Raw genomic sequence first — 12,767 nt, 5'->3', positions numbered from 1 at the left:
TTTTGGCAGTTGGAAACAGCTGTAAACAGCTATTTCCCACAATGCAACGAGGTTCACAGACCGGAAACTGCCAGGACCATGGTCCTCACAGTTTCCTGTGTGAGGGGTTTAACCACAATATCAGCTATACAGCGCCCCCTGATCATCTGTTTGAGAAAAGGAATAGATTTCTCATGGGAAAGGGGGTATCAGCTACTGATTGGGATGAAGTTCAATTCTTGGTTATGGTTTCTCTTTAATCCGTTCGTCTCATGTCAGCGGTCCTGATACAGTTGTTCTTTTGTCGTGTAATTGTCGTGGCAGCGTTCGTGTTTATCCTCTGTACTCGTATCCCTAATAATCTCCCCCTCCAGGATGACCGGATATTCCCGTAGGGGGCTTGTGTGCTCCCATCTGCCAGGATAACTGTAACTTGCTGGATTGGGCTGTGCTATGCTTGCTGAACTATGTAAATCCCAATTTTACTCTCCCAGTTATTTGATTGTTTGAACCGGGGACTTTGCCATTCCTCACTGTGAAATGTTTATATTTGATGTAGAATTTCCCTCTGGAAAAGTCAATCATGTGTTTCAGAGATCCATCTAGAAAGCATGGAGGTGGCAGAAGGGTATAGAGTTCTCCCCAGGCTCTTTTAGCTGTGTCCTCCACCCGGCTAATTTTGGTGAGCCCCCGGCTGTCATCTGCTTGCCTTCCCATCCTCCTCCTATGTGTTAAGCAGAGTTGCGGCAGCCCTGCATTCCCCCAATTGTGCCCCACCCGGCTACTTTTTCATGCCACTCGGCTAGAAAAAAAGTTCTGGGGAGAACACTATTCCCCAGTTAGTGAGTGCAGTGATGTGAGAACTCCGCCTCTCCCAGTCTCTCATCTGTCCTATTCACTAGAGTGACCAGATTTTTGTAGGCTCAACCTGGGACGGGGTGAATTGGGGGGGGCTGCCGAAAAATTTGGTGTCTGCAGCGCGCGCGAAAATGGGCGTGGTCATGACATTCTATGGGCGGAGCTAACAGAATGATGCAACAGCGAGGCATAAGAAAGCAGTGTTTACGCCGTGATGTGGTCAAACGTGGATTCACATCATAGGTGTGCAGAAACTGTGTGATGCTATTTAATAGTATGCCATAACCGCAAAGCAGGAAACACAACCAACTATGACCATTAAATAAACGCAATGGGCAACATTTCAGCACAAAATAATCGCATTGCGGGCAAACATGTCAGCATAAAATAAACGCAATGGGGGCAAACATGTCAGTACAAAATAAATGCACTGCGGGCAAACATGTCAGTACAAAATAAATGCACTGCGGGCAAACATGTCAGTACAAGATAAACGCACTGCGGGCAAACATGTCAGTACAAGATAAACGCACTGCGGGCAAACATGTCAGTACAAGATAAACGCACTGCGGGCAAACATGTCAGTACAAGATAAACGCACTGCGGGCAAACATGTCAGTACAAGATAAACGCACTGCGGGCAAACATGTCAGTACAAAATAAATGCACTGCGGGCAAACATGTCAGTACAAAATAAATGCACTGCGGGCAAACATGTCAGTACAAAATAAATGCACTGCGGGCAAACATGTCAGTACAAGATAAACGCACTGCGGGCAAACATGTCAGTACAAGATAAACGCACTGCGGGCAAACATGTCAGTACAAAATAAATGCACTGCGGGCAAACATGTCAGTACAAAATAAATGCACTGCGGGCAAACATGTCAGTACAAGATAAACGCACTGCGGGCAAACATGTCAGTACAAGATAAACGCACTGCGGGCAAACATGTCAGTACAAGATAAACGCACTGCGGCCAAACATGTCAGTACAAGATAAACGCACTGCGGCCAAACATGTCAGTACAAGATAAACGCACTGCGGGCAAACATGTCAGTACAAGATAAACGCACTGCGGGCAAACATGTCAGTACAAGATAAACGCACTGCGGCCAAACATGTCAGTACAAGATAAACGCACTGCGGGCAAACATGTCAGTACAAGATAAACGCACTGCGGGCAAACATGTCAGTACAAGATAAACGCACTGCGGCCAAACATGTCAGTACAAGATAAACGCACTGCGGGCAAACATGTCAGTACAAGATAAACGCACTGCGGCCAAACATGTCAGTACAAGATAAACGCACTGCGGCCAAACATGTCAGTACAAGATAAACGCACTGCGGGCAAACATGTCAGTACAAGATAAACGCACTGCGGGCAAACATGTCAGTACAAGATAAACGCACTGCGGGCAACATGTCAGTACAAGATAAACGCACTGCGGCCAAACATGTCAGTACAAGATAAACGCACTGCGGGCAAACATGTCAGTACAAGATAAACGCACTGCGGGCAAACATGTCAGTACAAGATAAACGCACTGCGGCCAAACATGTCAGTACAAGATAAACGCACTGCGGGCAAACATGTCAGTACAAGATAAACGCACTGCGGGCAAACATGTCAGTACAAGATAAACGCACTGCGGGCAAACATGTCAGTACAAGATAAACGCACTGCGGCCAAACATGTCAGTACAAGATAAACGCACTGCGGGCAAACATGTCAGTACAAGATAAACGCACTGCGGGCAAACATGTCAGTACAAGATAAACGCACTGCGGCCAAACATGTCAGTACAAGATAAACGCACTGCGGGCAAACATGTCAGTACAAGATAAACGCACTGCGGGCAAACATGTCAGTACAAGATAAACGCACTGCGGGCAAACACTTCACCTGCAAGAAAAGGCATTTACTCACCTGGCAGAAGACGTCCCCTCACGCAGCCGGCCTCTGGTGCCTCTGGTGTGTGCAGCTCCCCCTGGCCTGGACGATCTTCAATCTCCCGCTCAGCCTCTCACAGGCAGAGCAGGGCTACGGCAAGATGGCGTCCGGAGGCGGAGCCCTGTACTGGAGACAAATAGTCTCCAATACAGGGCTCCGCCTCCGGACGCCATCTTCCCGTAGCCCTGCTTTGACTGTGCCTGCCGGAGAACATTGCAGGCTGGAGCGGGGCTGCGGGGAATGAACTAGCGCAGCGTCTAGTAGACGCTGCGGCTAGTTCATTGTACGGTGGCCAGAGTCCCGAGGCCGGGACGTCCCACTGCTAAAAGCGGGACGTTTCCCGGGACCTCATGCAGCCTGGGACAGCGCCCCCCGAAGGCGGGAAGCGTCCCGGGTAAAGCGGGACGTATGGTCACCGTATATTCACGCACTGACTACGATACCTCTGCTTTCTGTGTTGTTGAATGATTGTCCTTGTAGTAGGCCTGAACAATAAATTAAATGTAAACCGACATCGCGATCACCAAGATCAGGATTTCAGAGTCGTCAAAGCGGCAATTTCCGCAATTATGTCATTTTTGCAGGGGGGGAGTTTGAAGAGGCAGCTTCAAACTTCCCCCAAGTTCCAGCGCGTGCGTCCTGCAGCAGAGGCGGTGTTGGACATACCTTCTGCATGATTTCAGCGCTGTCCGTCCTCTATTGCCATCTGCCGGCTCTTGTGCACGGCATACTTCCTGGTCCCTTTATGTCACATGACCTACAGGAAGTATGCTGTGCATTAGATCCTGCAGGGAGAAGAAGTGGATAGACGGGCATTTCTGGACTCGAGCTGGAAGGGATGTCCAACACAGCTGCAGCTTGGGGGACAGAGGGGGCACAGAGAGTCACAGAGCAGACATAGAGAGAGAGATACAGAGCGGGCACAGAGAGTAACAGAGCAGCCAGGCATAGAGAGCTACAGAGCAGGCAACAAGAGAGATGCACAGGGGGCACAGAGAGAGACACAGCGGGCACCGAGAGAAACAGAGGGTGCACAAAGAGAGACGGGGAACAAGCAACCACAGAGAGGGATCAGAGCATGATTTGTAGGGAATCGTGAATGGAATCAAAATCGCTCAATTCATTTTTTTTTTTTTTTCTAAAACCGTTCAGGCCTACTTTGTAGTCTGTGCAGCAGATTCTCATCACTGTGATACCCAACCGCAGTGCTGGCCACAAAGAGTTGACCTTTCAGGGAGGGTGGGAAAGGTTAGGTGACCTGTACTCACAGGCGGACACTGGCTGCTGCCCCTCCCAGCTCCTCTCTAATTACTTCATGTGTGGGTGATGAGGAGGGTTTCTGCACAACATGGGGCTCAGCCAGCTAGGTTTGTTACAGTGGAAGTACAATAAAATGTCCTCTCCACTCCAGTACACTGGTTACACCGTTATAAGTTTTTAAAACTAATTGTGCAAGAAAGTTTCATAGTTTTACTTTCATTCTCAGTTGGCAGCCACAGAAATGGTCAGGGCCGGCTCTAGACAGGCACATATGAGGGGGCAGACAGAAATTTGCAGGGGGCACGAAGAAACCCTGCGCCGCGCGTAGCGCGGCGCGCCGAAAAATGGGCGTGGTCATGCAACAGACCGTGGGCGTGGTCATGGGTGGGGCCAAATATACATGTCATGACCTTACAGTGGTGTTAAAGGTCTGCCGGGGAAGTTTGAGCTCTGCTGTAGTGTATCCCCCAAAAATTTACAGCACAGACCAAAAGTTTGGACAAACCTTCAATGACTGTCATTAAATATTTTTCGTCAAATGCTAATATACTGGTATTGCGTGGTGTTTTTTTACCACAAATACAGTTCTGCGCACTGCAGATTATCAAAAAAATGTTCTCAGGTGTAACACAGAAATATTTTTCGTCAAATGCTAATATACTGATATTGCGTGGTGTTTTTTACCACAAATACAGTTCTGCGCACTGCAGGTTATCAAAAAAATGTTCTCAGGTGTAAACACAGAAATATTTTTCGTCAAATGCTAATATACTGATATTGCGTGGTGTTTTTTACCACAAATACAGTTCTGCGCACTGCAGGTTATCAAAAAAATGTTCTCAGGTGTAAACACAGAAATATTTTTCGTCAAATGCTAATATACTGATATTGCGTGTTTTTTTAACCACAAATACAGTTCTGCCACGCACTGCAGATTATTGAAAAAAATGTTCTCAGGTGTAACACAGTCAGAAATAATTTTCTTCAAATGCTAATATGCTGCGTGTTTTTTATTTTTAGCACAATTACAGTGCTGTGCAGAGGGCCTGAGGTGGCAGCAGATGGCAAAGAACGCACACAAAATAAATGAGGCACTCTGAACTATTGATTTGCCAGAAAGGCTGCAGTGCACTCTGGCAGTGACACTGATTGACCTTAAATGAGGCAATTATCGGATTTGCCAGCCAGGCTGACTATTGGACTGGTCACTGGCAACTGAACTGGCACAGCACACCAGACCTGCAGCACTCTGATCGATTTTGCCAAATGCCAATGCAATTGGCACAGCACACTGCGCAGCCACACTGCCACAGCCAGTGTCTGGAGAGGCGGGTGGCAGTCAGATGGCGGCGGGTAGCAGAAGGCGGGCGGACAAATATGCTGGCTGAAAAAGTTTGCCGAGTGCTGCTCTCCGAGAGGAGTCTCAGCTAGCTCTGACGCAGGCACAGTGGCGGGAGCGGGACCTTAAGAGGCCGCCCTGCATAGAGGAGGAGTCGACTCTCTCAGAGGAGGAGAATTCCTCTTTCTCTGAGAGAGTCGACTCCTCCTCTATGCGGGGCGGCTCTTAATGTCGCCACACTGCCTGCGTCACAGCCGAGACTCGTCTCGGAGAGCCGTCGGAGGAAGAAGCGGTCATGTGACTGATCACATGACCGCTCTGCGCTCCACGCAGGACCAGGAAGCAGCCGCAGCGGCAGAGCGAGAGCCGCTCTGATTTGAGGGGGCAACGAGTCTGTTTGAGGGGGCTCTGCCCCCTCTCGCCCCCCCCTAAAGCCGGCCCTGGAAATGGTTGACTTCCAGCACTGAGTAGCGGAGATTGATCTTTGAGCGCCAGAGACTAGGCTTTGTTTTTAACGGAGAGCGACTGTGTTCAAGCTACAAAGAAAGCTGTGCAGTCTAGGGATAGCCATATTGTGCTTACAGATTGAACTGTATGTTACATTATTATGCAGGATGGCAACAGCCAGGACTAGGCGATTGTGATTTTGTGAGGAATAAGGGAGGGTTGGAATAAACCTTTTCTCCAGAAGACAGTACTTAGGGTCGCGAGCGCGGTAGGTAGCTAATATAGCTGATAAGAAGTTGGGCGTCAGGTTTTTTTAATTATAGGTTATGCTGCACTGTTATGCTTTAAGTGGATTTATTACAAATCTACAGTTGTGCAATGCACAGAACATTGTGTACTATGGATGAATAAATGTACAATTACACACATTAAAGCCTGACTAAAGTCTGATGAAAGAATAGGACAAGTGTTAGTGCTGACTAGTTCATCACTGCTCTGCTGAGCTGTTATTTTCCATAGTGCAGTGATGTGAGGACTCCGCCTCTCCCAGTCTCTCATCTGTCCTATTCACGCACTGACTGCGGTACCTCTGCTGCTCCTGACCTGCCTGAGCTCCTCCTACATTAATAGTGCACGCATGCGCACACTGCCTGCATCGGTGGGTGGAGCTCTGGCCTGAAGCACAAGGAGAAGTGGTCAGAGCTGTGATGGGATAGGTGGGCCCTGGGAGGGGAGGAATCCACACCCCACTGCCTTACAGGACAGCTCTGGCCAATCATACATGTGGGGCAGTGCTGGACCTGTCACCTCCAGCACTGCTCTGGGTTTTTAAACTTTGTCCTTTTAACCACTTTATCCACCATTAGTGTATCGATGTCCTCTGGGACTTCATCTGAGCCACATGGACATAGATATACGTCTTGTAGCAGAATCACAGCTGTGCACAACTGGGCTTGCTCCTGTGCACACTTCCGGCACTATCAGCTGCAGCACTAATTGGTGAAAGGGAATATATGTTCCCTGAGCCAATAAGATTGATTTTTACCATTAAAAAATGCATTTATTTTCTCAGTTCATAGTGAAAAAAACACATTAAAATGCATCGAAAAAATTTTTTGAGGGGAAAAAAGGCCATACAATGAAAGTCTAGTTTGTGTTTAAACCCCCTCCTCACCGATTTGTATGTTGAATTTAGGTGTCATAAGTAGGGATAAAATTGTTGCTGATTAAATAGAGACATAGCTAAAATGTAAAACCGCTCTGGTCCATACGGGGAAAGAAGGTCTGGATGCGAAGTGGTTTATCAAACATTTTGATGTTTCGTTTCTTTTTCTTGTAGCAAGTGAAGCTGGGCAGCCCGGATTACCTGAACTGCAGCAGTGAGGAAGCCACAGAGGATTTCATGAAGAGGATAGACTGTTACAGGAACTCGTACGAGACGCTAGATGAAAACTACGACAAGTATGTTATCCCACCGACTCGCTCTCGCCTCTTCCCTCGCTGAGCGCAAGCGACAACTCACCGGGAGTGCTTCCCCGCTCACATAAAGCTGGATAACTGCAAATGCCTGTCTGACAAAAACAAGGTTACATTTAGCATAGTTCTGCTTAATGACGCAGTCTTTCTGTGTCCCGGAGCTAAAATATATAAACTATATATTTTTTTAATCTTTCTCCTGCACTTAGAAGCTGTTCTCTGCCAGGCAACCATCTTTATGGCTGCAATTCCTTATCAGTGAGGGTTACACTATAGTCCATCTCTAGGTCCTGACTGGAGAGAAACTGTCACTTTCACCCCTGAATGTTTAACCCTTTCAGGTAGAACAATATATTTGTTTGCTGGGCATTGTACATACACATGGCAATCTCATCATGTCACGTCACCTTGAGTACACGTTAATAAAGTTTCTCAAAAGCGTCCCATGCTCCCAACCTATTAATTATGGGAAACATGGAATGCACAAGAGGCTGGCCAGCTTGCACCAATGGGAGATATTTGGATTAGCTTACTTACTTTCCATACAAATAAATCCTCTCCTGAGCCGAGTAGTTTTACCCTTCAGGCCTCTTTCACCCTAGCGCGGTGCGTTGGCTTATTTGGCAGCAGGCCAGCGCGCTACGCCAGTGAGTCTATGGGGCCTTTCATACTTAGTGCAGTGCGATGTGTCCTGCAGTAAGTGCCCTAAAGCAACAGTGCATTGCTGGGCAACATGTGTGGCGAACCGGAGTCAAGTAAGTCTATGGCAACTCAATTTTTTAAAAATAAAATGAATAATGTTAGTGTTGTGGCGCGCATGCGCAGGAGTGCATTTTTTTCAATACACTTCCGCACACTTTGTATTCCGGCCACAGGAAGTGGGTGCTAGAGAGCCTAACTTCCTGCTTGGCCTGCAGCCGGACTGGAGATTACCGCGCACTGCCTCAGTAATCTCCTTTGGCTTTTTTTGGCGTTGCAATCAGCTGATCACACCGCTCGTCTACCGCGGGTTAGTAGTGTGAAGCAAGCCTGAGTCTCGGTAGGTGATTTTACCTGTATTATATTTGCGTGCAAGAGAAATGTACATCTCATTGATCATCTCTAGTAGTTGTATGATCACAAACTAGTTGAGCCAGTGTTGGTTGGTTGGTTTGTTAATTTTTTTTTATAATTCATTTTAGGGATTTATCGTATATCAAGATCATGGATGTTGGGCGCAGATATCTGGTGAATCATGTTGTGGATCACGTGCAGAGCCGGATCGTGTACTACCTCATGAATATCCACGTGACGCCGCGTTCCATCTATCTGTGCCGCCACGGCGAAAGCGAGCTCAACATAAAGGGAAGGATCGGCGGAGACTCCGGCCTCTCCCGTCGGGGGAAGGAGGTAATAGCCAACTGTTCATTTGTCCTGACGTCGCCTCTCCTGAACGAGGTGAAGGTGATATTGTCGTAACTTGCACTTCCTGAGCCGCCACCCCCTGGGCCCTCCTGAGCCGCCACCCCCTGGGCCTTCCTGAGTCGCCACCCCCTGGGCCTTCCTGAGTCGCCACCCCCTCCTGGGCAGTGCTCCCCTGGGCCTTCCTGAGTCGCCACCCCCTGGGCCTTCCTGAGTCGCCACCCCCTGGGCCTTCCTGAGTCGTCACCCCCTCCTGGGCAGCGCTCCCTGCACTTCCTGAGCCTGCACTTCCTAAACCTGCCCTTCCTGAATGTAATAAATAAAGGAAATGGACAAGCACCTGAATAGCAACACAAAAGTAGCCCTGACCTGACACCACCTGACATTTGTGCCATACAGTGCCGATCTGCCGAATCTGGAGGAGGAAGCTGTGGTCATGTGACCCATCCTGCAGCTCTCTGAGCGGAACTGGCTGGGCTTTTTGCGGCGAACCCAAGCGGCGGCTCCATTCTACTGTCAAGGCGCGGATCCCTGCGCTACAGGACGGCGAAGGGGGGCGAGGGTAGCCTCCGTTTGCTGGGTTATTTGACCCTTTTCTTTCTTTTATTGTACTAGGTTTGCTTTAATCCCGCGAGTAGAACAACCGCCTTTATCAAGTGCTTCTAGGAAGTTTATCTTGCTTTCAGGTTATACGGTGTGTTGTTCAGTATAATCTGCCCCTGGTAGCACAGGACACGCTGGCAATCAGCAGGCAGCCTTGTCCTTTTCACTGACGCAGGGCAGATTGGAGTTCGCTCCGCTCCGGATAGATAAGGGAAGGAGGGTGAAAGTCTCTGAGACAAGCGAGATATTGCTTCTGCACGGCTGTGACGCCCTCAGGAGATAGTTCAGCTTGTTTTGCAACGTGGCGCTGCGGGGCGGTGTGCCAAGGCCGTCTGTTTACCCTCTGCCAGTCTCCTCCCAGCAGAGTGACGGGGAAAACACGCAGGCGGCATGCACGGAGCCAGCGCCTGGTGCCTGAGTAACCACTATTATCATTTCTGGTTATAAAGAGGCCCTGTAGTGAAATAAAGTAGAATACAGCAAATGATTCAGGATACACACCTTTTATGGTATTTTTCCTGGATTCAGCATCAGAAACACTTCCTATATCTATATACTGCTGAATATTTGTTTTTTGTCCTGCCCTCCCAGTGACGCTTAGCCTAGGCTGTTAAGCTGTGTGGAATTCTCCCCCTAGAGCATTCTGGGAGACTAGGCATTGTTTTCACTAACTTTGGAACAGACAGTAAATAAATATACCACAGAGATCACCTGATAGGAATACAGGTGCCTACATACAGTGGTTTGCAAAAGTATTCAGCCCCCTTGAAGTTTTCCACATTTTGTCACATTACTGCCACAAACATGAATCAATGTTATTGGAATTCCACGTGAAAGACCAATACAAAGTGGTGTACACATGAGAAGTGGATCGAAACTCATACATGATTCCAAACATTTTTTACAAATAAATAACTGCAAAGTGGGGTGTGCGTAATTATTCGGCCCCCTGAGTCAATACTTTGTAGAACCACCTTTTGCTGCAATTACAGCTGCCAGTCTTTTAGGGTATGTCTCCACCAGCTTTGCACATCTAGAGACTGAAATCCTTGCCCATTCTTCTTTGCAAAACAGCTCCAGCTCAGTCAGATTAGATGGACAGCATTTGTGAACAGCAGTTTTCAGATCTTGCCACAGAATCTCGATTAGATTTAGATCTGGACTTTGACTGGGACATTCTAACACATGGATATGTTCTGTTTTATACCATTCCATTGTTGCCCTGGCTTTATGTTTAGGGTCATTGTCTTGCTGGAAGGTGAACCTCCGCCCCAGTCTCAAGTCTTTTGCAATCTCCAGGAGGTTTTCTTCCAAGTTTGCCCTGTATTTGGCTCCATCCATCTTCCCATCAACTCTGACCAGCTTCCCTGTCCCTGCTGTAGAGAAGCACGCCCCGAGCATGATGCTGCCACCACCATATTTGACAGTGGGGATGGTGTGTTCAGAGTGATGTGCAGTATTACAAAAAATGTGTCTACAAGCGCGTGTAGACACATTTTTTGTATTTTCTGGCTGTTTATGAGGTTTTAAGGGACCCCTCAGTACTACACGCTGCTCGTTGTAATAGCTGATCCCCTCCAAGCGCCTGGTAAAACTTTTATTCTGATGTGCAGTATTAGTTTTCCGCCACACATAGTGTTTTGCATTTTGGCCAAAAAGTTCCATTTTGGTCTCATTTGACCAGAGCACCTTCTTCCACATGGTTGCTGTGTCCCCCACATGGCTTGTGGCAAACTGCAAACGGGACTTCTTATGGTTTCTGGTAACAATGGCTTTCTTCTTGCCACTCTTCCATAAGGCCAACTTTGTACAGTACATGACTAATAGTTGTCCTATGGACATAGTCTCCCACCTGAGCTGTAGATCTCTGCAGCTCGTCCAGAGTCACCATTCGCCTCTTGACTGCATTTCTGATCAGCGCTCTCCTTGTTCGGCCTGCGAGTTTAGGTGGACGGCCTTGTCTTGGTAGGTTTACAGTTGTGCCATACTCCTTCCATTTCTGAATGATCACATGAACAGTGCTCAGTGGGATGTTCAAGGCTTTGGAAATCTTTTTGTAGCCTAAGCCTGCTTTAAATTTCTCAATAACTTGATCGCTGACCTGTCTGGTGTGTTCTATACACTTCACGGTGTTGTTGCTCCCAATATTCTCTTAGACAACCTCTGAGGCCCTCACAGAGCAGCTGTATTTGTACTGACATTAGATTACACACCGGTGCACTCTATTTAGTCATTAGCACTCATCAGGCAATGTCTATAGGCAACTGGCTGCACTCAGACCAAAGGGGGCTGAATAATTACGCACACACCACTTTGCAGTTATTTATTTGTAAAAAATGTTTGGAATCGTGTATGATTTTCGTCCCACTTCTCACATGTACACCTCTTTGTGTTGGTCTTTCACGTGGAATTCCAATAAAATTGATTCATGTTTGTGGCAGTAATATGACAAAATGTGGAAACCTTCAAGAGGGCCGAATACTTTTGCAACCCACTGTATTACTCAAATAGTTGGTTCTGTACAGTCTTGTGGCAACAGTACTCCAAATGGAACATAGTTGTCAAAGAAGGTTGTTTACTGTCCCATATGAAAACTCTTATCTGGTTGTGGTCGTCCTTCCATATCAATCCATAGCAACAGAATGTGTTGCAAGGCTGATGTTTCACAGCGTATCTGTACAGAGCTCCACCCTGAACTGTCTCTGAGGGTTCAAGTCCTGATCACAGCAGGCGATAGTCCTCCTACATGTGTGTGAAGCTTAACTCCTACAGCAATCTGAGAGTCAAACTTCACGATCTAATAAAGACGATGCATGATTAGGGGAACATGTCAGATTTTAAAGGGAAGGTCCAGGGTAAAAAATAAACAAAAATCTACGTACCTCGGGCTTCCTCCAGCTCCTGGCAGCCGTCCTTTGCACTCGCCACAGCCCCGGTGCCTCCCGGTCCCCTCTGGTGCAGATGCCGACCTCGCCAGGTTGGCATGTACTTGCGCTCCATCTACAAACGTGACAAAACTGCGAGGAACAAGTTCAGCCTCAGCCTGTAAGTCGCTCAGGCATGGAGGAAAAATCAGAGTACAAGCTGCTCTGTGCTGCGTGGGCCGTACCTGCGCAATGCAGGCGGATCGATCGAACCGCAGTGTTGCATGCCATCGATCTACCTCCACTCCTGCCCCGACCCTGATAGACCGAGATTTTCTATCCTGTCCGATTGATACTTTCTTTCGCTCTTCGGTCAAAATGATCAAAATTTGATTGATCGAACACTTAAAGGAATCAATTCCCATCCGATTCGATCAGAGTGATCGAATCTCCAAAGAACTCCATGGGAAAATTGATCTGTGTGTGGGCACTTTAAAGTGGAGCTGAACTCTTGCACAGGACAGAAGGAAAACAGAGAAATGCACCCTGTATGTATTAAGTGAGTTTAGCCCAATTCCCCCT

General features: G+C 47.7%; 1 protein-coding gene across 4 annotated transcripts in view; it reads left to right on the top strand.

The window, feature by feature from the left end:
• Positions 1-12,767, top strand: part of PFKFB4 (6-phosphofructo-2-kinase/fructose-2,6-biphosphatase 4) — a 118,670-nt gene that overhangs the window by 82,211 nt on the left and 23,692 nt on the right. For all 4 annotated transcript variants that reach the window (XM_068251977.1, XM_068251976.1, XM_068251980.1 and 1 more), the window contains exons 7-8: positions 7,181-7,302; positions 8,499-8,706. In XM_068251977.1, coding sequence (XP_068108078.1) covers positions 7,181-7,302; positions 8,499-8,706 — 330 coding nt within the window. The remainder of the gene's footprint in view (positions 1-7,180; positions 7,303-8,498; positions 8,707-12,767) is intronic.

This window comes from Hyperolius riggenbachi, chromosome 9, assembly GCF_040937935.1.
Source record: "Hyperolius riggenbachi isolate aHypRig1 chromosome 9, aHypRig1.pri, whole genome shotgun sequence".
NCBI lineage: Eukaryota > Metazoa > Chordata > Amphibia > Anura > Hyperoliidae > Hyperolius > Hyperolius riggenbachi.
The sequence above is the reverse complement of the archived record's forward strand: the minus strand, read 5'-3'. Positions and strand labels throughout refer to the sequence as shown.